The sequence below is a fragment of the Vicugna pacos genome, chromosome 11, assembly GCF_048564905.1.
Source record: "Vicugna pacos chromosome 11, VicPac4, whole genome shotgun sequence".
Taxonomy (NCBI): Eukaryota; Metazoa; Chordata; class Mammalia; order Artiodactyla; family Camelidae; genus Vicugna; species Vicugna pacos.
Genome location: NC_132997.1, coordinates 67,474,950 through 67,500,791, shown reverse-complemented (window position 1 = coordinate 67,500,791; position 25,842 = coordinate 67,474,950). Strand labels below are relative to the sequence as shown.

The 25,842-nt window shown below is 37.1% G+C and overlaps 1 protein-coding gene across 3 annotated transcripts in view; it reads left to right on the top strand.

The window, feature by feature from the left end:
* Positions 1-25,842, top strand: part of RNLS (renalase, FAD dependent amine oxidase) — a 247,841-nt gene that overhangs the window by 197,613 nt on the left and 24,386 nt on the right. For all 3 annotated transcript variants that reach the window (XM_072971561.1, XM_072971560.1, XM_072971562.1), the window contains one exon: positions 25,252-25,427. In XM_072971561.1, coding sequence (XP_072827662.1) covers positions 25,252-25,427 — 176 coding nt within the window. The remainder of the gene's footprint in view (positions 1-25,251; positions 25,428-25,842) is intronic.

Here is a 25,842-nt window from a genome sequence, read left to right as displayed (position 1 = left end):
TGTCAGGTTTCCAGTTCAGGCTTTTGTTTTAAAATATCAACTCCAGAAACAGCTCTCAGATAAAATAGCAATCATCATCTTAAAATAACAAGCAGTAACCAGTTACAAAATTCATAATATTACGTCTTTTGTATAATAGGCATAGGCATTTGTAATTCAATGATGTAACTGACACTGTCCATATAAATCTGTTAAAGCAATTTAATAAACAGTAGATATTAATTACAAATATCCATCTCACTATTATGATGATGCCATAAACTATCACATGGTTGTAGTACCGAATCTTGAGATGCTCTCTCAGGAAGAGAATAATACAAGTGTGTGTATACTTACATATGTATATATGTGTGTAAGGTATAAATGTACTTATATAAAATATATGTGTATTTACATAGGTATATATGTATACATAAAACTAAATATCCATATTTTGTCATTTAAAGGCATAGGCACAAATTATAAAATAGACTAATCTTATTTCACATAATATTTGCCAGTTCAAAAACAAAACAAAAAGAGGTTTTCTTTAGAAAATGAAATAACTCAGTCCATTTTGTAAGGAGGACATTTGCACACAAAGTAAAAAACAAACAGATCCCTTTCAGCCTCTGGTTGCCCTATCAAGCTATCCTCAATGGGAAAGATTTACATCCACGATAACAGTTGTCCTCCCACTTGCCAAGCAAGTGAGCTCAGTATGAAAATCAATGCCAGAGATACGGGGAAAGTGGAAAAGCAGCTAAATATATAACATCACAAATAAACTTTAAAAATATCCCATGAAGTATATTACTGGGAAAAAAATATACCTTATGGAAATTTCTTTCAGAATAATGGAATTCACAAATGTTTGATTTATATGTTTTCCATTTTCAGTTTATTCAGTCGAATCGTTATTTACAAGTATGTATTAAATGCCTCTGTGTGCCAGGCACTGGGCTAGGAAATGAGGATTCCATAGTCCCCGCCTTCATGAAGCAATGTTTTTATTTTGTTTTGTTTTATTTGGGGGGGAGATAATTAGGCTTATTTATTCATTTACTTATCTATAATGGAGGTACTGAGAATTGAACCCAAAACCTTGTGCATGCTAAGCAGGCATCCTACCACTGAGCTATAACCTCCCCCCGAAACAATGCTTTATGAAGTCTACTCAAATGAGAAATTCTGAAGGCAATTGGTGCTTGAGGCTCTGTTGGACTATTGACTTGAAGTCAAGTAAGAGTCCTCATAAATATAAATGGATGCACTGATATGTACAGTATAGAGAGCGTCAACTTGCATCTGTGATCAAAACTTGGGAGAGTCATGTTGCCCCAGGACAATGTTATAAGCTTTTAAAAGGATGCTTTAGACCTAAGACCTTTTGTCAACATGAACATAATAATCTTTCTTTAGGTGAAGTAATGAAAGATGGGGGCTATGGAACACTCAAATTCATGAAAAAAATCAGAAACTTTAGTATGGCCCATTATTTAACTTTCTCCTGGGGCTGCTAAAACATTCAATACATGCAAAGAGGTCATGAAATGTCCAAGAGTCAGTGCTCAAAAGAGTAAAGACAGTCTGGAGTCTACAGCTGCCTGGCGTTTCTGGAACTGTAAACAGTTCCAAAGTACAGGTGTATATAGCATCCACACTAAGAAGTGAGTCTCTAACATTACATACACAAGTTCCTTTTTGTGTCACCACTCCACCTTTGTGTTCTGCCTGCCCTGTGCTCTAAGAATGGTACTTTCACCTGTGGTATTGGCCTAATCTTTTGGCTGTCAAGCTGAGATTTACAAAAGACCTTCAAGTTGGCCAAGAGTTGGTCCAGAACACAAGAGGCAGATATATTGGTAACCAAGATTAGTTCGTATCTGCTATTAGTGGGAGAGAAGAGGAGAATGAGAATCAGATGACTGTTTAGGATGAATAAATGTATGGCTCTGAAATTTACAGGTTATAGATGAGAGCAATAGAAAAACTGACACAGGCTGCCATCTTGGCCACCCATTTAGAAAGGAAACAGCAAGGGAATCCCTCTGTTGGCTTTGTAAGGAGGTGAAGAAGGCCAGTGTACATCAAGGAGGGAAAAATCAGCAGAGGTGCACAGGTGGGAATGGCCACAGTCCCTCTGACCTCTCCACTAACAAAGGTCAAATAACTTGGTGTGTAGCTATTGTCTAATGAAGACACTGCTGTATTAAGTGCAATGATATCTCATTTTTGCTGTTTATAATTATGATCCCTTTAAGTGATGGTTCTTCTGTCTGCCAAGCACCTAGGAGAGATTAGATGCTGGTTTGAAAGTGGGAACAAGGTGAGCTAGATTGCTTTGCCTAGTTAAGGAACAAATTTCAGACACTCGGAGACTATGGCGAGGGCAAGGAGCAGAGAAGGGAAAGAGGAGAAAGAAGACTACACGGTGAGAGGCCTGGCTTAACCTGAGGGGTTGCTGTGTAGATCTGTAACTTGTTTGCTATATAATTTACTTGATGACGCCCTCCCACAACTCCCTATTACCTCAGCATAGTTCTGGAGTGAGCCCTTGCTTTAAATCCACGGTTGCTTTTTATTGGGGAGTTGTTTTGTAAATACATGGTTGCTTTTTATTGGGGAGTTGTTTTGGAATATCCAAGATGAAATTAGATAGGAACTTTATGGTTTCTTCAGATTAGTGCCTGTGCAGAAATTTGGAGTCTGCTGTCTATACGGTAACCCTCACATCTGTTTTGAGAACCGTATTATGAATCAAGACAGAACTCCTGATCCTCTGGACCTCAAAGCAAGCTCAACTTACTGTCTCCCTAATACTTGCAACCATGTCAATCTGTTGAGAGAGCTGGAAATTGGGGGAAAGCTCTCTCTGGGGGACTGAACTGTTTCCAAGCATCTTGAAGTTAAGTCCTTCCTGCAGCCTGAGGTGAAGCTGTCAGAACCCTGGATTGTAAGCTAGGGCTCAAAATGGTATACTCTGCTCTGCTTCCCAGACAAGGGCCTGGTTTTCATCATTCTGGAGGCACCTCAAAACCTTTGCAACTTCAGAATAGTCTTGTAAAACTGTGGAACTCTCAGACAGCTTCTGAGCCTCAGGTCCTGGGAGACAGTAAAGACTTGTCGAGCTGGATGACAGCTCGACAAGTCTTCATTCTGGTCCATTTTTATCTGGGACCACGACAACACTATCCCAAGGAGATGGCAACCTTCCTTTGCCTAGAGCACCCTCAGAAAAGATTTCACCATTTTTCTCATTGTCGAGAATTCCTCCTCAGATCAATCTAAATGTCTCATGGGCTAAAGAATTGATATGTCCTGTTTGCAGAGCCTGCTGCTTTCTCCAGAATTAGAAAGTCTCTCTTTTAGCAGGAATACATGCCACTCTCTACAACACATGCTATTCATTAGTTGATCCTCTTATCTTCATCAAGGTTGAAAATAAGAAATTAGACACTAACATCACGGCATCACAGGAGTGTGTACTCGGTGCTCGAGAAATATTTGCTGAGCCATTCGTCCTTTATGCAGCTCTGAGATGCCCTTCCCTAGTCCCGAAATAACACTGAGAGTTACTACTTCAGTACTGGTCACCCACTTAGCAGACAAGGAAAAGTAATGGCTAGTTAGCAAATTGTTCCTCCCAAAGACAATCTAGGTATCTATTACCACTGCCCTTTAAATCATGTAAAATGAATCAGCTCTCTAATTGCTGGATCTGGAAGCCATTGAAAAGCACATGTGAATTCTTGGTAGTTAGAATAATCAGAAGCCTCTGTTGGAGGCTCTGTACCATGCCTATAACATTGGGAATGCTTGACCACCTAGGATCAGAGGTACTGCCAGTAAGACCTGGAAGTTTTATCAAGCTTCCTTCCCAAAGAGGTCCAAGTATTCTCAGTAACAACTTTACTGTGGTCTGTAGGGAATATCCATCTGCTTTGAATGATGCCCTGTAACACAGACCTTGATTTCCAAGGTTACACTTCAAAGGGTCCCACTGTTCTCTTAGTGAAAGATATTTTTTAAAATACTTGGTTAGAAAACAACTGTGCTCCAGCTGAGATATTTAACTTAGAAAATATGTGATAAGCTCTGCAAATGTGTCATTTCTCTTCCATGGCTTAGCAGTTATCTTTTTTATATTACAGTGGCATTAAAATGCTGTTACATAGGAACTTTGCCATAAATGATGAGTTCATATTAACCCAGACCTGGTGAGTGGTGAATTCCCTATTGTATAATTCATGATTTGGTTTTTATTATCATGGATAGTCAAAAATAGCCAGTATTATCCAGCATGGTTGCATGGACTTTGTAATCACAAGACCTAGTTTCAAATTATAACTCTATACCAAGAATTAGGTAGAATGTATTATATTGCTGTCTTTGTAATTAAAAGTGTTGGAATATTGACATTTTCATGTGATTCAATCTAATAGCTCTGTGACCATGAGTAAGTTTCTTGATATCTTTGAGATTCACTTGTCTGTACTGTACGGTTCGTAATGTCTCCCACACATGTTGTAAGGGTTGAATGAGATAGTATATTCAAAACTCCTAGTACCACGCCTGGCACACTGGAGGCACATAGTAAATGCTGTCTTTATAGCTGTCACATAAATTATTTTATGGTTTCAGTCTGTCATGTATATAAACCTTTTCTTTTCATTTTAACAAAGAGGAAAGGGAAGGAAAATACCAATGGTGCACGTTTAGCTAAATTATATTATCTCTTGTTAAAAATAATAACACACATTATGTTAGTTAAACAATATCTCATTTCCTGAATATTAAGAATATTAAGTTAAATGTGGCTCTTCTTTCTTTTTATGGAATATCGAATCACTTTTTGAATAATTCCCCCCAAATTTACACTCCAGCATAGCTGAGAAGAGTTAGATACTGTGAAGTAAGTCGTCAGCAAATCAAAGGACTGAAACTAATTCAAGAGCAGGTTTTGAAGTCTTGACTGCAGACTCTCACCACAGGAAATCGCTTCATTGTGTTTTATAAATACTTTATATCAGTTAGCATTTTTAACCCTGCCCAGAATCACCGATCCATCATTTTGCCCAGATGTGACATCACTGAGTCAATTTAGCCTGAAGAGTCCTTCGGTTTATTACCGGTGACTTTCTTGTTATTAAGGGAGCGGTGAAGGCTTTGATATGCCTTTTAAGATCATACGTGGGCCCTGCTACTTTTAATGATCATTGCCCCACAGACTTTATATATATGCTTATTTAGATAATGAGAAGAATCTACATGCACTGTACAGGATGTCGAATTCCCTGCATAATATGAATGAATATTAAACACTGGAATCTGAAAAGAACCTATTGAAATTCCATTAATATTTATAACTGATCTGTGGGACTAGGGGAATTCTTCAGTATAAAATATTCCAAATTCATGTTTGTAAGAATGAAGCATCCTTGAATTTAAAATACAGTTTTCTCACTGAAATAGATTTCTGTTATACATATACCTGGTGAATTCTTTGTTGTTGATGTTCCATATCCTTACATTATTTAATAGAGTTGGGAAAGGCATTTTAGAGCCTTGAGCTCAGTTGAACCTAATCCACTCTTTTTTTATTAAAAATAAAATGCCTATTTGTTCCCTTTTTCACTGTCTATATTCAAAATATTGGTTTCTCAGGAGTAGCTAACAATAGCATAAAGATTATAGTCCTGTTGATTTAAGAACTTTAGCCAAAATACTCAGATTCAATATTTTTTTCTGTCAAAATATAGCAGGAAGAAAAATTTCACTCGTCTTATTAGTAAAGAAGATAAGAATGTCCATAGTAAACCAGTAAATTTCCTCTACGAAAAGGGCCAGAAATATTTGACACAATCATAAGTAAAATCTTCACCATCTGAGTAGTCTGTCTTTCAAATTCAGCATTTTATAATGCCAAGTCAAAACCTCCTCTTTAATGCGCCAAATGAACTAGAGTGAAGTATCGGGTCAAATCCTCCAGCCCAGAGATATATTTCATCTGTTCATGGTATCCCTTTGAACAGTTACAAATCTAAAGCTGAACCCAATTATGCAACTGCAGTGATAAAGTGATAGCCTTAGAGCAAATCAGTATGCTGGCTCAAGGGGAAAACCTTGCCCAATTCAGGAAAAGAGTCCAATCATAATACCACTCAACACACAAAAATTTCATATAGGGCATGATGCTGAGCAGGCCAGAATACCAATGCATAATAAGGGATGGGTGCTTATTGCTGGTGAGTGTTGGGAAAGTGGGGCATTTTAGTTGACTGTCATCATAGAAAACCAGGGCTTTCTTAACACTGCGGGAGAACTCCAGCGAGGTCCTGGAACACCGAGTACAAGTTAGGGCAAATCGCCTGCTCTAGGGACCTGGGAAGGCCCAATTAAAGGACTATTGAAACTCTTCCGTTTTTCCTTTTGGCAGTGCCAATAAAAGCTGCAACAGGCTGAAAATCTCCTTGTGTCTCAGGATAAATAGATGTTTTCATAAAACTTGGGAGGTCTTAGCCAAAGAAAAAACTTCTCCCAAACAGATCCTGAAATACATGCAGTCCCACTCAACGTGGCCTCATTCTTTAAATGAGCAGAATCTATGGAATTTTTAAAGGGATTAATGCGAGGAACAAGAGGAAAGATTATTCCAGCTCTGGAAAGCAAGTAGAATCCAAAATATGTCAATGTTATTTTACTTCTTTAAAAAAAAACTGTATATATAATAATCAAACCTAACATGGAAGTACTGGCTCTTGATTGCCTGCTTTCAAAATTGAGAACTTGTTCTTCCTCCAGTCTTTTCTGTTCCTGAAAATGGAGTCATCAGTCTCCCAGCTCCTAAAGCACCAGATCACGAGTCATCCTTGGTTTTTCCCTCTTCTTCATCCCATATCCAATCTGCAATCAAATCATACCAGTCTTGCTTCCAGAATAGATATTGAACTCACTTCTCTTCGTCACAACTGTCACAACCCAGGCACCATCTTATTTTAACTGGCCTCTCCATAGTTGCCCCTTTCCAGTTCTTTCTTCATGTAGCCAGAATTATCTTCTTAAAATATGTCTGTTTATGCCATTCCCTTTCCCATTCAAAGCTCTTTAATGCTTTCCCTTTGCATATAGGATTGAATCTCAGATCCTTATCATGATGTTCAGGATCCTGAGTGATCTGGTACAGGGTGTCACAAACTTTTTCTACAGATAGGGAATACTTTAGACTGTGAGCCATATAGTCTTTTGTTGCAACTACTTAGCTATAGTGGTATAACACAAGATATAGACATTATATAAAGGGATGGGCATGACTATGTTCCAATAAATATTTAGCAACACAAGTGGAGGCCAGGTTCGTATGCGGACCCCTGGTCTAGCACATGCTGATTTCACTAGCTCCTCCCTCCATGCCTTGCTTAGCTTTCCAGTCACACCTCTCACTCTTGCCATGGTTTTTCACACGCAAGACCATTGTCCTTTTGTTCTCTTTGCCTTGACAGTGTCAGTTTAAATGTCACTTCCACAGATGCCATTCCTGAATTCCTAATTTACTCTTTTATAGCACCCTATATTTTAATTTCCAGTAGCTACAAATTGATTTGTGTATGACTTGCTTAATGTCTGTTTCACCTTCTAATTGTAAGGTCCATGGGTGGAGAGACTGAATTTGCTTTGTTTCTCTTTGTATCTCCAGCACCTGGCACAGTGCTTAACATACAGTAACTTCTCAATTAAATGTTTGTTAAATGACTAGATTGTACACTTGAAATAAGGGATATGTTATTAATAGGCACACTTCAAAATCTCAATGCCTCAAAGGCATTTGTGATTAACACATTGTGGCTTACACAAAGTCACATGCAGTTAGGGCATCTCTACTTCATCTTGTAGATCTGCTATCTGGAACATGAGCCCCTAAGGCCAGCAGGGAGGTAAGAAAGAAATGGAAGGGACACAACAACTCTTAGCAGCCTTGGACTAGATAGAACACACTTCACTTCCCCTCAGAATCCACTGACCAAAACTAGTTACATGGCTCTCGCTTGACTGCCGAGCAGACTTGGAATTGCCAGGGAGCACATAGACTATCTCTGCCAGAGAATGTAAAAATTAGTTCAAATATATGTCCTTTCATTAAACAAAATTGGCTATATGAAGGTACTATGAACTGCATACATTGGTATACTATAGATGATCTATTTTACCAATTAAGAAAGCTTTTCTTAAATTTTAATTTGCCTCATTGATGTTACTATCTCACTTGGGAATAATCACTAGGGTCTTGCTCTGATGTCTCCTTCAGACACTTTTCTACAAAGACGTTTTAATGTTTAGTAGAGGAAAATGCTCATCTTGTAATAATTTTACCTATGACTATGATTTTTCTATATAACTGTTAAATTTGGTTCATTTTAAAGGAATTCTATGGCATATTTCTTCTTAAAAGTAAATTTTATAATCCAAGAGTTGACTGTAGGAGAATCACCTTTGTAAGAAAAGGAATATACGTATGTTCTCTTTGCTCCGCAAGTTATCTGTGTCTCTGTAAGTTATTCATCAGTCATAAATTCAATGAATATTTATTGCATTTCAGCTGTGGGCCAGACATCGTTCTAGGTGTTAGTGACTAAGACAGCTCATCTAGTGCTTACATGTGGCAGGGAATATTAAAACATACTCCAGCATGAAAAGAAAAAGAATTCCTTATCAGCAAAATTCTAACAGTGTGTAATCAAACATTCCCTTTTATTATTATTATTATTTTATTTCTGCAAATGTTTGTGGAATTGAAGTACTGATATCTCTGTAAGACAGTCTTTTACTCTGTTTGGTATTCGTAGTCAGATCTTTAGTAATCCTTGAGTTATACTTGCAGGAGTATAAAAATGTACCTTGGTTTAAAGGGTCAATAATTAGCTCTGAGGCCATATCCTCTCCATCAAAGAAGGTGAAAACAATTGTCTAGTTTGAAATCGGTTTCCTAGGAGTTGTCTTCCTTAATTATTCAGACTTACCTCGTTTTATTGTTCTTCACTTTATTCTGCTTCTCAGATATTGGGTTTTTTACAAATTGAAGGTTTGTGACAACCCTGTGTCAAGCAAGTCTATTAGCACCATTTTTCCAACAGCATTCGCTCACTTTGTGCCTCTGTTACATTTTGCTAATTCTCATAATATTTCAGACTTTTTCATTATTATTAATTTGTTATGGTGATCTGTGTTCAGTGATCTTTGATGTTACTATTGTGGTTGTTTTGGGTGTCACAACACGCATGTGAGATGGCAAACTTAATCCATAAATGTTTTATGCATTCTGACTGACCCACCAAATGGCCATTCCCCCATCTCTCTCCCTCACCCTGGGCCTCCATATTCCCTGAAACACAACAATATTGAAATTAGGCCAGCTAGTAACTCTACACTGGCTTACTGTCAGACACCTGGACACCCAAGAGCTCTGATGGAGATGGGCAAGGAGATTCATCTTGTTTTCATGCCTGCTAACATAACATCCATCCTGCAGCCCAGGGGTCAAGAAGTCATTCTGATGTTTAGGTTTTATTTTTTAACAAACACATTTTGTAAGGCTACAGCTACCATAGATAGTGATTCTTCAAAAGGATCTGTGCAAAGTAAATTGAAAACCTTCTGGAAAGGATTTGCCATTCTAGATGCCATTAAGAACATTTGAGATTCATGGGAAGAAGTCAAAATATCAACATTAACAGGAATGTGGACGAAGTTGATTCCTACCTTAGTGGATGATTTTAAGGAGCTCAAGACTCCAGTGGGGGAAGTAACTGAAGATGTGGAAGAAATAGCAAGAGAACTTGAATTATAAGTGGAGGCCATAGATTTGACTGAATTGCTGCACTCCCATGATCTAACTTTAATGGATGAGGAGTTGCTTCTTACAGATGAGCAAAGAAAGTGGTCTCTTGAGATGGAATCTACTCCTGGTGAAGATGCTGTGAAGACTGTTGAAATGGACTGTTAAAACAAAGGATTTAGAATATTACATAATCTTAGTTGATAAAGCAGCATCAGGGTTTGGGAGAAATGACTCCAGTTTTGAAAGAAGTTCTACTTTGCGTAGAATGCTATCAAACAGCATTGCATGCTACAGAGAAACCATTCATGAAAGAAAGAGTTCATTGATGTGGCAGACTTTATTGTCTTATTTTAAGAAATTGCCACAGTCACCTCAACCTTCAACAACCATCACCCTGATCAATCAGCAGCCATCAACATCAAGGCAAGACCTTCCACCAGCAAAAACACTACAACTTCCTCAAGACCCAGATGGTAGTTAGCATTTTTTAGCAATAAGGTATTTTTAACTAAAGTATGTGTATTGTTTTCTAGACATAATGCTCTTGCATGCTTAATGGACTAAAATATACCATAAATATAACTTTTATATGCAATGGGAATCCAAAAACTCATGTGACTCACTTTATTGCGATATTCACTTTATTGTGGTGGTCTAGAACCAAACCCACAGTATCTCTGAGAGATGCCTGCATGGCTTGCCTAAAGGTGTGCTCCTAGAGAGATCTGTCTCACAAAATCAGATCTCCTTCTGATCTAATAAAGGCAAGAGCCTAGGGAATGATGGAGAAGGGTAGACTCAAACATGAATTCTTGACCCAGTGGAAAACTTCTCTGGCACAGAACCTCCTGAAGCACCCTGTAACAGGGATTCTGTTGATCCTCAGGGATTTATCTTTGCGATGGAATCTCAAAATCTTATCTCTTTGGTTTTCCACAGTGGAAACCTTCAAGAAATTGCTTTCTCTGAAAAGGTCAGAATTATTTGTAAAAAAATTTGGCAATTTCCAGTTCAGTAGTTAAAAGCGATTGGAATGATCAAAGAATTCTCATGGGGGGCAATGTTATATAAGACCCTCTGTAATGCAGAAGTACTTCTAAGTCTTGAGCTCTGATTTGCACCGTGTATATCTGGGTTTTGGGGAAAACATGGGTCTGCCTCCCAGTCTTGAGTCACCCTCCTCTTCCCTCTTGCTACAGTGATGTATGTATATGTATTCACTTGTGTGTGTTGAATTACAAATAAGAAAATATGTTTCTCCTCTGTTACTACCTATTTCTATATAAGAAGCAGAAAACACTTTCCTATAGCCTGAATTTAGAACAATTTAGGACTTTGAAAAGTAACAAGGAATGAAAAGAAAAACCAGAACCGTGTTGCTCAAATGATTTTTTTACACTTTATCTTCACATCAACTCTCAGAGATAAATATTATTATCTCCATTTTATAGGTGAGGAAACGAAAGCTTAGAGAAATTAAGTAAAAGCATGACTTCAGCCTGAGGTTTGTTTGTCTCCAAACGATACTTTTTTTAATAAAAGTAAAAATCTCTATCCTAAAGATCCTAATAAAAATTCCATGTGGACTTATCTCTTGCCCCAGCACCTACCCTAGAACAAAATGAGATTGGCTGACGCCTGGAAACCAGGTTCTTTTTATATTTTTCTTTAACCTCTACTTTCTGTCATTTGTATATTGAACTTAACAGTCACTTTTAAAATTCACTTGCTGAAGATGAGATAATAACATCAAATGTGTTATTTGAAATTTCACTCGTTCCTCTCACCCCCTTCCCAGATTTGGGTCAGCCATATTCTCTGTGCCTGCCTCTCCCACCAGCCCTAGCAATCCACTCCCACCACTGCCACCGCTAGCCCACCACTGAAAACTTGGGGAATGAAAGAACCTTGGAAATCTAGTTCTCCTACCATCGGTCCCTTGACAAATGATATTCACACCCATGACGTACTCATGAGGGTAACTCAAGTTATTAGGAATCCCACGAGGCCTCGGGTTTTCACACTCAAGATCACATGTATCAAAATACATGTGAACAAAGGTAATGTTATTTTCAGAACAAACTTGAATCCAACTTAATATATCTTTGAAAAGCAAAATATCCTCAATCCCAGGTATATTCATTTAACTATTGTTAGTTACACGTGATTTTCCAGAGAGCTGTGGTACTTGTGAATTATTTATCCATTTTACTGTGTGGATTGAATATCTGTGGTATGTCAAGAGCTGTTCTGGGTAGTAGCGGAGCCTGAACCAGACCAAGGCATTCTTAAACAATGTAGTGCATTTTCTCACCGTACTGCAAAATAGTTCACTGAATTTAAAATCGAAAGTGGGATGGAGATTAAAGCCCTAAAATCTTGGGCAAACTCAAGGTTTAGAAAGCTCAGATGAAGAGAAGTGTGTTCACCACACTGGTCCTGTGGATTCTTAGTTTTAGTCTTTTCTTTGAGGACCAGAAATTTCTACCCTAGTGACAGCATGGAGTGATTAGGGAAAGGATGCACTTCACTTTTCAAAGTGTCACTGCTCCCTGGACCTCCATGTTATAGTGTCATAGAAAATGAAAGCTGAAAGGCATCTTAAGAGAATAAGGAGTTTTTTCCATAATTACTTAGTCAAGATTTCTAAAGAAACTGGTAAAATCTAATCTTCTTTATGTATTGGAGATACAAAGTAAGATTAAGTTCAGACAGGAGAAGAGAAGAAAGGAAATTTATATTCGTAAGAACAAGCATATATATGCCAGACATAGTACTAGACACTTCACATATTTAGGTTATTTAAGTTACAAATGACATAAGATCCAACTTGGATGGCTTACCCTCCCCCCACCAAAAAAAAAAGGGCAGAGGGTGAGGATTTATTGGTATTGTTCCTGAAAATCTTAACAGTAATGCTACAGGCAGGTCTGGTTTGATTCAGTCAACATAAGACTTAGTTTCTGTCCATTTCTTGACTCTGCCTTATGCTGGATTGGATTCATCCATGGTACCAAGCATTTCACTACCAAGTCTTACCAAGAAAGAGCTCATTTCCCTAAAAGCTCAATACTAGTCTTGGAATTGAATCTCATTGACCTGATTGGCCTGGCTTGTGTTGTGTACCCAACTAATCACTGTGACCAGGAGGAATGGGTCAATTGCTCAGCTTAACCTAGGCCACCTTTATCAGGGGAAAAGTGTGGGAGTGTTGATCCCCTCAAACAAAATGTGACTTCTGTTACCATAGGACACTGAACAGGTAGTCTGACACACAGACGCTTGCTCATTTGAGCCTTATAACTAGTCTGGATGTCAGTAGTTAACTATACTATACCATCCCTTCTCTCTAAGGGGTACTGGTTTTTTTTTTTTTAATCTATTGAGTAGATTACCAGGCCGAAGACCTTCCAGAAAATTTCTGGAAGGATACATAGGCTGGTTTGAGCCCCTTCATGAGTCCTAACACCAATCTAATAGGAAAAGATATACTAAAGTGAATTTTTGTAGGCAATGTATATATTTTTCTCCCTATAACTAGGAGTACTTCCTGCCAGTCCCCCAGGCCCACCCCTGCCTGTCATCCCTCACCTTTTCCACTGATCATCTTGTTTATTATGAAGCCTTACCTATTTTGGAGATTTAGCTCAACAAATTGGTACCTATACCTATTCCACTCTCAGAACTCAGGGATGCCCCTCTAATCAGTAGGAAATTATCCCTGGTAGCCCAGCCCAGCCCCTGTTCTCACCCTCCTGACCCCATCGCAAAGCCTCTAGCATTCAGCCCTCACAGGTACTGAGGAAATAGGCAACATGTTTATCATTCAAGTAGTTTGGATTACTGGTGAATGTTATCATTTACTTTCTCAGCTGGCTGGAGAAGGCAAACATACTCTTCTGTGGACAATTTTCCATTGTTTACTGGAAGATTATTTCCTGAATTTGTATACATTTATTTATACTGGAGCTATGGAGAACTATCTTCTGAAGCTGGAAGTATGAACTTTTGGGGGAATTCTTATTTTATTTTCAATTCATCGTGTGGGGTTTTATACACTTGTTTATATTTAACTAAATTCCTATCAGAATGGTTATCTTATACAGAATTGTTTATAGGATGTCTGTGTGTTTTGTTAAACATAAGAAATCCAAACATATGTAGCTTGGGATAACAAGGATTACAAACATCATGTGTACAAGTTTAAAACTTCCCTTCCTAGCCTCTGTTTAAAAAGGCAAATGCATACATCCATAGATATGTTTGTACCCTCAGGCTCAGAAGAAACAAGTAAAAGACCAAAAGAAGAGAAGAAACTAATAGGTGTGTTAGTTTTGTTTTTTTTTTAAGCTAGAATTCCCAACTCAATGATAGAAAAGTTTCTTAGGGTCACGTATGGAACCAGAGCTCTAATTGTTCAGCTGTGAGCACTTAGTGTTGTCAGATTCTAAATTTTTTGTCATTTTGTCCAGTAGAGCTGACCTTGTCCTCTTATTCACTAGCCGGTAGAAAGCCTTCTCTGCCTACCCATGCCCTCTAGGTGGGGACAGGCAGCCGAACTGTTACTTCATTCATTCATCTATTCATTCAAGTATTCAACAAATATTGACTGCTTACCATGTGTCAGACCCTGAGGCAGGTATTAGAAATGTAAAACAAATAAGACAGGATCCATTACTTCAGGTCACCCCAAGAGAGACAAGTAAATAGACAATTAAAATACCATGTGATAAATACCACAGTCAGGAATGCGCTTTCCTCCCACGATGAATCATTTTCTGAGACTCAGATTTCCCACGAATGAAGTGGAAAGGAAGAGTGATGGCACAATAAAACTTTGGTAACTCTAATCCTGTGAAATGGGGTGAGTCAGCCTTGCTAGGTAGGTTTCCCAAATAATACTCAATGAGCACTTACTGTGTGCCAAACCCTAAATTTTCTCACTTGACGTGTTTAATCCCTACGTTGACACTGTTGTTGCTGGAAGGATGAGAAAAAAAGGCAAATCACTGGAAAGGATTCAAATTGGGTTTATATTTGAAAATACCACACATAAGTAACTAGCTGAAAACTAAAACTAAAACTAAAATAAGATGCATTGTAACCTAGCAGATTAGCGAAAATTACCTAGTGTTGTTAAGAGCATGGAGAAATGAGCTCTTGTATACTATTAGGAGGAGTGTAATTTTGGAGGACCATTTAGCTGTATATCTGAAATAATTTTAAACGTTTATTCTTTGATTCAGCGATTCTATTTCTAGGAATTTATCCTAGAGATAGTCTCACATAAACATAGTAAAGAAATGTGAATAAATGTGCTCATTACAGCTCTGCTTGTTACAGCTATGGAAGAGTTACTAATAAACCAGAGTAATTCCACACTATTAAATTACGTAGGTCTACATGAATTGGTAGAAAGTCCTTCATGTTATATGAACAAAAGCATAAAAGAACAATAAGTATAGTAAGATTGTATTTCCATTTTAAAGAGGGGAGTAGATATGCAAACTCATGTGTAGAAAATTTCTGGAAGGATACATAGGAAACTTTTGACAGTCATTGCCCTGGGGAGTGGGACTGCCAGGTCTAACATAGAAGCTGTAATTTTATTTGTTTTCACTTTATGCCCTTTTGCTGTTTGAGTAACTTTTTAAAAACAATTTTGTAATTTAAATAAAAAATAGATTTAAAGCACCAAAAATAATTTCATACTATCACACTGTATGTAATAATATTAGGGACTGTGAGATATCCTATATAATTTTGTTTAAAAGAGGCATTTCAAAAATATATTTGTCCAAGGAATTTCATTGTTGTCATTTTGCCTAATAACTGTTAATATGTCCTGGGACATCCTGTGGGCAACAGTGACTTAAGGAATCACAGACATGATGACCAGCCTAAAGTCACACAGCCGGTGGGTAGGGAGACGACATTTCTGACTCAAGATCAAGATCCAAAGCTCAGCTGATGTGCCTCTAACACTGTGCAATCAGGGTGGAGAAAGGGATCTGATTTGTTCATACTGAGTAAAAATACCTTGTTTCTTAAGGCAGGTGGTGGGGGGTAGGGGGTGGGGGGCCTAGACGTAGCACTGCAGAATTCTCTGTAACTCTTAGATGGCATAGTTTCCTAAGAAGAGCTAGGTACTACCTTCAACAAGAAGGGGAAAAAGACACCTTTATACCGGAATATTTCCTATCATTTAAAAGAGTGCCATTTCACCCCTATCATTTCCCTTTTTTAACAGGCATTTTACCTTTAGAAAGGGAAGTAGAGGCTTATCGGCTAATTTTGGTAAATCAGGTGACAAGAATACAATTTCCCCATTCATTTCTCTTTCTGAATGTTTTTCAGGCCAATTACTTTTTCCTGTCACTTCCCTAGATACTGTTATCTTTATGTCTCCCAAATGGCGCTGTTCATTCAAATCTCTTCAATGATTTTAATTGGATATTTAAAGCAACTGCTGCTACCAATTAATATAGTCCCTAAGCTCTGGGGAAATAACAAGGAAGAAAGTGAAACAACTATTTCTCTTCAAAGATGATGGATAAAAGTGAAATCAGTAAAAGGGAAGACTATGATTAAAACCGCCTTTTGTCTGTGCCCACCCATGCTGTCATTTCAGAAGGTTACCCTTCCAAAACCTTACTCTTCAGTTAAAACCATAATATTGTGCTAAATGAATATAGATACTTACTACGGAAGTTCCTGTTGTAGATAAAGTTGGAGGGAATGAGGTTGCCCAGGACATGAGTAGGGCTCCTGTATGTGAATTTTGGCCTCTGTTACCTATATATGAAAAATAGGTTTGAGATGGTTATTAAAAAGCAAATAAAACCTGCAGGTGGTCCCTCTGAATAGCGAGGCCTAGTTCCTGATTCTGGGCCAGCAGCAGACACAGAACAGCAGACATGCTGCCAAAGAGGTGGCATGCCAAATGGCAGAGTGTTAGACACTTGTTTGGGCTGTGAGGAATGGGAGAGAGACATCAGAAGAACGTATCTCTCCATCTCTGTCTCCCTCTCCTCTCCCAAGTCTTCTTCCCTTCCCCCTGCTGTGCTTTCATCATCCAGACTGAGTTACTTTTTTGTTGTTGGACTTGACTGATATGATTGGCTTACTCTCCGTTACATTTGCTGCTGGGCTCCAGAGCTGTATGAAAGAGCTAAATTATAATGAGAGCTCTCATGGCTGGAGGGCAAGGATAGTTGAGCCAGTTCCACACCAAGAGGGAGAGGGAAACCTACCACCAATTTCCACTGCCAGGAGGAAGGAGGGCTGACCACCCACCCCCTCAAACTGTGTGGCTCTCAACGCCTCGTCCCTTCTTTTCTCTCTTCAGGAATCTGTTTCCTGAACTTAGTCTGCACCCACTGTCAAGACCATACCAGTTAGAGATCATGGGTCTCTAACTGTTTTGCTTAGGCACCGTCTCCCCCACTAAGATGTAAGCTTCTGAAAGGCCTCAGCCAAGTTTCTCTGGGTACCAACCTGCACTAGACAACCACATGCTTATTTGACTATAGTAATTAAAGAAACATTTTCACCCACTTCTTGATCCTCTTGGTCTGCAGCTATAATGTCTGCCACTTCTTAAATTTCTTTAATCCCCTACTTCCCTGTCAGAGATGGAATCTAGAGCTGGCCTTAGGGGAACCCAACTTCTGCCCCTTGGTAGATATGGCCAGAAATAAAGTTTATCAGATGGAAAAGGCCTCTGAAGTATTTGCATGTGAATAAGGATGTCTCAGTAAGTTTGAGCTTGCTATATGAGTTGAAAGTGTAGATTCCTTATACAATTTCAGAAGTAGGAAGTCAGAAAAGGTGACAAAATTTGAGTCAGAAGTGGGAGGGAAATATTATAAGTTAAAACTGTTCACATATCTAATTTTCTAGGACAATTTAAAAAATGCATTCTTCCTCCATTGCTTTGTTAAGTTTGTTGTCCTATACTACTTACTATATTTTAGGATTTTTTTCCAGAGAGATCTATTCTGATTCATTGACTATTATTTTCAACCAGTACCAGGCTGTTCTGATTGCTGTAAATTTATAATGCATTTAAATATATGGTAAAGCAAGTGTCCACTCATTGATTTTTTTCCAAGAAAAAGTGTTTAATATTCTCATTGCTTTGTTTTACCTTTAGAATTATTTTCTCAAATTGAAAAAGAAACTTGTAGAATTAATTAAGAATTTTTTTCTTACTAGTTATTGTGATATATAGGGCAATCAATTTAATATCAAAAATTTCTAAATTAATTTGATGATTTTATGTTGGTTTACTGTTATTTTAAATCATGATTTTCCTTCTTCCTAATAATTATAAATCTTATTTCCATATTTTTATCTTAATGTGTTAACCAGAGCAGTGTTAAATACCATTAGTATTATTGAAGATCCTTGATTTATGTTTTTGCTATGAAAAAAATCTGTATTATTTCACAGTAAAATATGATATAAACCAACAGCATAAGAAAGATATTCTATCTCATTTTGAGAAAGTCACCATTTCTTCATGTTGTCTTTTTTCCATGAATTGATATTAAATGTTAATGGATGCCTTTTAAACATACCTATTGAGAGTGTCATGTTTCTCTTCACTGTACCTATAAATATGAAAAAATATACATATTAATATTAATAGACAAATGGTCTATAGTTTGGTGTGTGTTTATGTGTGTAAATGTGATGTGTGTGTCTGTAATCAACGTTATACTAGCTTGACAATTTTAAACAAATCACAAATAAAACAGCTAGGTCCTAAAGTCTTTTTTTTGTTTTAAATATTTATTGACTGTACTTTCAATTTCTTTTATGTATTTTAGTTTATACTCATTTCTTTTAAATTGAGTTAATCTTGATAACTTTTATCATCTAAGAAAAACTGACCTGTTTCTTTTAGATTTAAAAGTTTACTCACATGGACAGGTACACTTTTATGGCTTTTAAGAACTTCTCTGTATCTGCTATATCCTATCTGGCAGAGGAAGACAATGGGGATGCTTGCCTATCTTTGAGAGGAGTGGAAAAAACAAAAAAGAAATAAAATGTCTCCCCTGAGATGCCAAAAGACATATCCACCCTCAGGCAGATTTGGTGCCAGAATTCATTCTGCTAGTATGTCCTAAAAATCCACTTAAAGTTAGTCATATGCAGTATTGCCCCCAAGGTATCTAGCAGAAAGGAAAGTTAATCTCCCAAGAAATAATCTTTAAATTCAGGCCTCAAAGAGCTTCTGAGATAAGGTTCCTAGGAATTTTAAGCTCACCGTAGGAATATTGGCTCACAATAGAAAAAAAAAACACACAAGGAAACCATCATGAGCAATGATGATTAATTGTATCTATTAATGTGAAAAACTACTTATGAATGTATATCTATTAATATTAATAGAAGAATGGTCTATAGTTTCATGTGTGATTAGATGTCCACAAAAAGCAGAATCAAACTCATAAGGACTGCAGATTTTGGAATAACTAAACATATAGTATAGTACACTGAAAGAAATAAAAGAGGGTACTTGACAGTGTACTTAGGGAGAAAGAAGCTATCAAAATTGATCATGCAGATTTGAAATTCAAATGGCATATTAAACATTAGAATAAACACATATGTAGGGAGAATGATGGTGAACTGTAAGATAAATCAGAAGAAATTAAATGGAATCCAGCATAGAGAGACAGAGCTGGAAAATATTAAAAAGAGATCAAGACATGTGAATATAGAATGAAAATGTCTACCGTATCTAAGCAGAGGGCCACCATAGCTCCTAGACAGAGCAGAGAAAACTAATGGTTAACATCTTCCAGAATTAATGACAAAAATGGGTCTTCACATTCAGAAAACCCAGTGAAGTCAAAGAAAGTAAACAAAAAGAAATTCAAAACCTCAAACTATACAAGTAAAACTGCCAAACACCCAAGACAAAGAGAAAACACTAGAAGCATCCATATATAAAAGAAGAATTACCTGCAGAGGACCTGCAATCAAACTAAAAGTTGACTTCTTAACAGCATTGATAAATGCTAACCTACACTGGAATAATATCTTTAGAATGCTGACAGCAAATATTTTCAATCTATTATTATATACCAAGGACAGCTATCTTTCACAAATGAGGGTAAAATAATGACATTTTTAGAAAAACAAAAACTGAGAAGAACTTTCCTTCAACAGAACCTCGTTAAGGAACTTCAAAAGAAGATACTTTAGAAAAAGGAAAATGACCCTGGAAAGAAAATGGGAGATCCACAATGGAAGCTGTAGAGAAACAGTAATAAGCATTAGCTGTATTAAACAAAATTTAAGAATAAATCCTGGACAACAAAAACTCACACCATCACAGTTAAGATATTCTCAGTTTCTTAAATTATTCAAGAGAAAGATAAATATACTAACTTTTGAATTTAATATGGATGCTTAAATCTACAATCCCTAAAAACAAATCTGTAATCCCTAAAATAGAAATAAACCATAAAACTTCCAAACTAGTAAAGGGGAAGAGTGGAATAAGGGAGAAAGTGGTTTAATTAAAAAAAGTGATTTTTATTTTAATTTTCAAAAGAAACAGAGAAATGTTGAAAAAGTGAAACAAGTAGCAAGCAGAAAATAAATTTTAAGATAAAAGGCATTTCTAGATGTAATAATGTTCGCCATACATTGTTAAGAAGTATTAGGAAATAGCAAGAAACTAGTAACAGAGCTTCAATAGAAAGCAAAACTGTCAGAACTAAAGGGAGAAATTGGCAAATTTACCATCATAAGGAGAGATTTTTTAACATAGTACTTCTCTCAGTAACTGATCAAGCAGACAAAAAAATCCATAAGAATTTAGTTGATTAGAACCACACAATTAATAAGATTGTTCTAATGGACTTATTAAAATGTTAATTCAACACCTAGAAAACTCTATTTAAGCACACATGTAATACTTACAAAAATCGACTGTCATGAAGCCATTCAACAAATCTTAAATTATTATGCAGACGACATTCTCTGACTCAGCACAATTGAGTTAGGATTTGTTTTCAAAATGTATTTTATTATAAGTAGTATATAGCTTGATGTTATTTTCTTGACCCAATATGACAATCTTTGTCTTTAAGCAAGTGTAACCTGTTAATACCTACTATGACTGGATATGACCGTGGATCCAAGACAGTGAAAATTTACTTGTAGGCCTTTCAGGCAGAACCTTCTAAATCTCAATGTTCTAGTAACAGTACTTGATATGCTGCTGCTATTATTGTTATTAGCTTTCAGTATTTTGACCCCCACTCAAAACTGTGCACTAAAAACTGCTGTGCCCAGTTCACACCCTTTAGGATGGTTATTAAAAAAAAATAAAACACCAAGTGTTGGCAAGGATGTGGAGAAATTAGAACCTTTGTGCATTGCTGGTGGAAGTGAAAAAATGATGCAGCCACTGTGGGAAATATGATGATTCCTCAAAATTTTAAACATAAAAGTACCATATGATCCAGCAATTTCACTTCTGGGTATATACACAAAAGAAATGAAAGCAGGGACCTGAGTAGATACTTGTACACCCATGTTCATAGCAGCATTACTCACAATAGCCAGAAGGTGGGAGCAGTCCAAATTGCTTCCATCAACAGATGAATGCATCAACAAAATGTGGTATACAATGGAATATTATGTGGTCTTAAAAAGGATGACTGGATACAGAAGTTGTGGTATATTTATACAACAGAATACTACTCAGCTAGAAAAAAATAATAAAATAATGCCATTTGCAGCAACATCGATAGACCTGGAGATTGTCATTCTAAGTGAAGTAAGCCAGAAAGAGAAAGGAAAAATACCATATGATGTCACTTATATGTGGAATCTAAACAAAGACAAATGAACTTATTTACAAAACAGAAACAGACTCACAGACATAGAGAACAAACTTATGGTTACCAGGGGGAAGAGGGTGAGAAGGGATAAATTGGAAGTGCTAGATTTGCAGATACTAACTACTGTATATAAAATAAACAGCAAGTTTCTACTGTATAGAACAGGGAACTATAGTCAATATCTTGTAGTAACCTATAATGAAAAAGAATATGAAAATGAATATATGTATGACTGAACTATTATGCTTTACACCAGAAATTGACACATTGTAAACTGGCTATACTTCAATTTAAAAAAAAAGGAAGTATATTCTGACACCTGCTACAACGTGGATGAACCGTGAAGACATCATGCTAAGTGAAATAAGTCTGTCGCAAAAGGGCAAACATTGTATGATTCCACTTATATGAGGTACCTAGAGTTATCAGATTCATAGCAACAGAGATAGAGTGGTGGTTGACGGGGCGGAGAAGTGGGGAGTGAGAGGTTAATGCTTACAGAGTTTCAATTTGGGAAGATAAAAAAGTTCTAGTGATGGATAGCGGTGATGGCTCCAGAACAATGTGAATGTACTTAATGCTGGGGAGCTATACACTTAAAATAGGTTAAAAAGATAAATTTCATGTTGTATATATGTTTTTATGTGTGTGTATATATATATATATATAATATATATATATATATATATATATATATATTACCATAAAAAAAAAACCTCCTGTGCCTATACCCAGGAATAGTCTGTCTCTGTTCCTGGGGTGTTAATATAATAATCAATCTTAATACTTTGAGAAAAGTCAACTCTGTTATCCCTTTCTAAAGGTGATCTTACCACAGCACAGAGGTCAAAAGAAAAATATTATCTAGGAATGCCTTACATTTGTGTGACACTTTATATTTGAAGAAAGGCTTTTATGTATCCAAACCTATTGAATCCTTGTGACAGCCTTATAAAGTGTGTTACTCCCTTTTAATTGATGGAAGAAAGTGAAGCCTAAGAGATTAAGTTGTCCAAGATCACGGGGCTATTAAGATTGCAAAGGTTCAAATACTTATTTTCTGACTGAAACCATTGATCACCCAGCATGCAGAAATAGTTGTCAACTTACTATGAACTTTACACTTAAAATGCCAAAAGCAAAGTGCTATGCTTGTTAAACTGAGGAAAGAAAAGAAAAAGAAAGATAGCATCATTACTTTCTCAGTGACCAAGGAATAATGATTATACTGAATTTATGCTCTGAAACCTATTAACCTATTTGTGGCTTCTTATAATGCTCTCTTTCCAAACCTTGGTCACATTTAAACTCTGGTTGGCTGTTTGTATTTTTGCACTTTAGCTTCTAAAAATACCCTTTAATTTGGGCGTTGAGGGAGCTTTCCCTTAAAACTCGTCGTCTTAGGTGGCAGCTCTTCAAATTTTAATCAAATTCTCAACCATTTTTGTCTGATTCTAATAAAAACAAGTAGCCAGGTTGTTCTCTCATTGTTATGCAAGAACTGTTTCATTTGGGGTCTTAAATTTCCTTTTTTATTGCTCTCCTTGGAGTGGATAGCTAATGTAAATGGGAGAAGTCTGGCAACGCACCATCACTGCCCTTAGTGATGTTATGAGCTGCCCCCCCTAGAACAAACGGCTGGGTCAGTGCAACCTCACGCACAAGCTCTAGTTCCTCTCCCTTTGCGACCTGCCTTAAATAAGTCAACTCAGAGTCCCAGCTCTCCTGCTTCACAACTCTGACTCAGTAGCCCTCCCTGTCCCCAGGAACACTTGGAACTCATGGAAGAGGGGTGACATTGACACCCCCTTTCTGTGAAAAAGCCTCCCTGCGAGTATTAACTAACAACAGAGATAACACTCCCTGAGGCAATATAATATGCAAGAGGTTTCTCATCTCGATGGTATTCAGAGAAAGAACTTGAGATTTTGCACTCCCTGGACCCTGGTCCTTCCCGCTGTGTGGGAACCTGTAAAGTCAACACCAACAGGTTAAACATTGAACATTCAGAGAGATGGTCCCCCTCTTCCGTCTTTCAAGTTGCTCCAGCTACCGTGAGGTGAAAACTGGACAATCTCCTTACCATTGCATTTACGGCACAGATTCTGAAGTCAGATCTCCCACCTCGAGTATATATATATATATATAAATGTTTGGAAACACTTTATAGCACCCACAGCATTTTGGGACTCTCTTCTCTATTTTACTATGAAATTCACAAGGCAGAGTTCTCTGAGTGGAATGCAATGGAAAAGTGAAGTAATTTTACCCCCAAAATCTTATACCTATCATTCAGGCAACACCAGGAGAACTTCTCCCTTGGCTAGATCTGATTTATTGCTTTTATTCCAATAGCTCACATTTAAGTACCTCCTCTGTGTCAAAACTGTGCTAAGCACTTCACATGCATTATGTTATTTAATCCACACCACAGAGCAGTGTGGTGGGTACTAACTCATTCTCATCCTTCACACACACACACACACACTCACACACACACAGAGTGGATGCTCAGCAAATGAGTAGCTTGTTCTGTGTAAGACTGTATAAACCCATCTCAAAGAGATTGTCTTTTACAACAATCCCTATGGGAGTTTTATGATCCCGAATTAAGGAATTTTCAGAATCAGGCTTTTCAACCCCTGTCAGTACCTTATACATTTTACTATTTTCTTCTTTCAGCAGCAGGGAGCACCAACTTTCATATTGTTATTTCATGCATTTCAGATCTATTATTGTTTTCCCCTCAACTTTCTCTTCTGCATGATTTAAACAAATAATAATAATAACAGCAAATCCAGTTAACATTCCTCCGAAGTTATATTCTCTAATGCCTCAGTCACTTTGCTTTCAACGTCAAACTTTATTCCATTTCCTATATTCTGAAAGATATGAAGCAGACACTCATTATTTGCCATTGTGGAAACATAGCAAAAAGTAATTCACTGGCAAGCAAAAATGGACAGTAGGTCTATGTTATTAGTGAAGCAGTCTTATTTTTAATGCTGCTTAAAAGATAAAGGACATTATGAGGTCAAGCTTGTTTTTAGAAAGAAGCTTTTTTTAAGTAGTAAAGATATTTTATTCTGGCATTTATATAATTTCAGCAAGAGATTTGACAACCCATTTAACATAAAACTAACAAGCTAAGTATTTACTGAACATCTACTTTGTTCTCAGAATTTAAAGCAAATATAGGCTATGTATAATAAATGGTTCCTGCCCTGATAAGCTTATGATTTAGTGGATGAGAGAAGATAAACATATCAATAAATCTAATTTCTTAACCAAGGCCATACTTAGTAGGTTCTCTTACCTTCCTTCCGGTTCTTTAACAAGACCTGAAAATTCATTCTTTAAAATGCATCTTGAATCTGCCCTCCTCTTCAGAGAGGCCTGATTTTGAATTTCAGAAATACCCTAAATTTATACTTCGAAGATTAGAATTTGTTTCTCTTCATTTATTGTCTGGTAGCTGCGATCAGTTCTTAAATCTGGATCGAAATGCTGAGAGATACTTCCTTGCTGCCCACTTTAAGACGTATCTTTATGTTCCTCTTCCATTAGAGTCATCAGAAATCGGGCCTTCCCTTGTGGTTCACACCACTGTCCCATTTGGAGTTGCACACTTGGAACAGAGCATTGAGGATGTGCAGAAGTTAATCTTCCAGCAGCTGGAGAACATTTTGCCTGGTTTGCCTCAGCCAGTTGCTACTAAATGCCAGAAATGGAGACATTCACAGGTAATCAGGGAAGCCAGGGGTATGAGTGCTGTTTCTTAACCAGGCCTGACTTCACTTTTTCTCATCCTTTGCCACTTTCTAGGAAAAGAAATGGACAAGTGATTTGGGAAGCAAATATGTATTTGCCTAATATAGAAGTTTACAATTACCCTGATTTTATTATCCTGTTAGTTCTCAATGAGAGATGCATACAATTTCCCCAATGTTATGTTCAAATTCTAGCATCTCAAGACATACACCCTGAAAATCTGGGGTTTCCTATGCAGGCAAGGCAGGTTATATATCAGAATGCAGCTGTTTCTCTGGGGATTTTCTAAATCAGTACTGTGGTTATATAGAAACCACTGTAACCTCCCAAATTTTTGCAATATGCCAAATTAACCTCATAAGTGTATTTTGCTACCACAATTTTCAT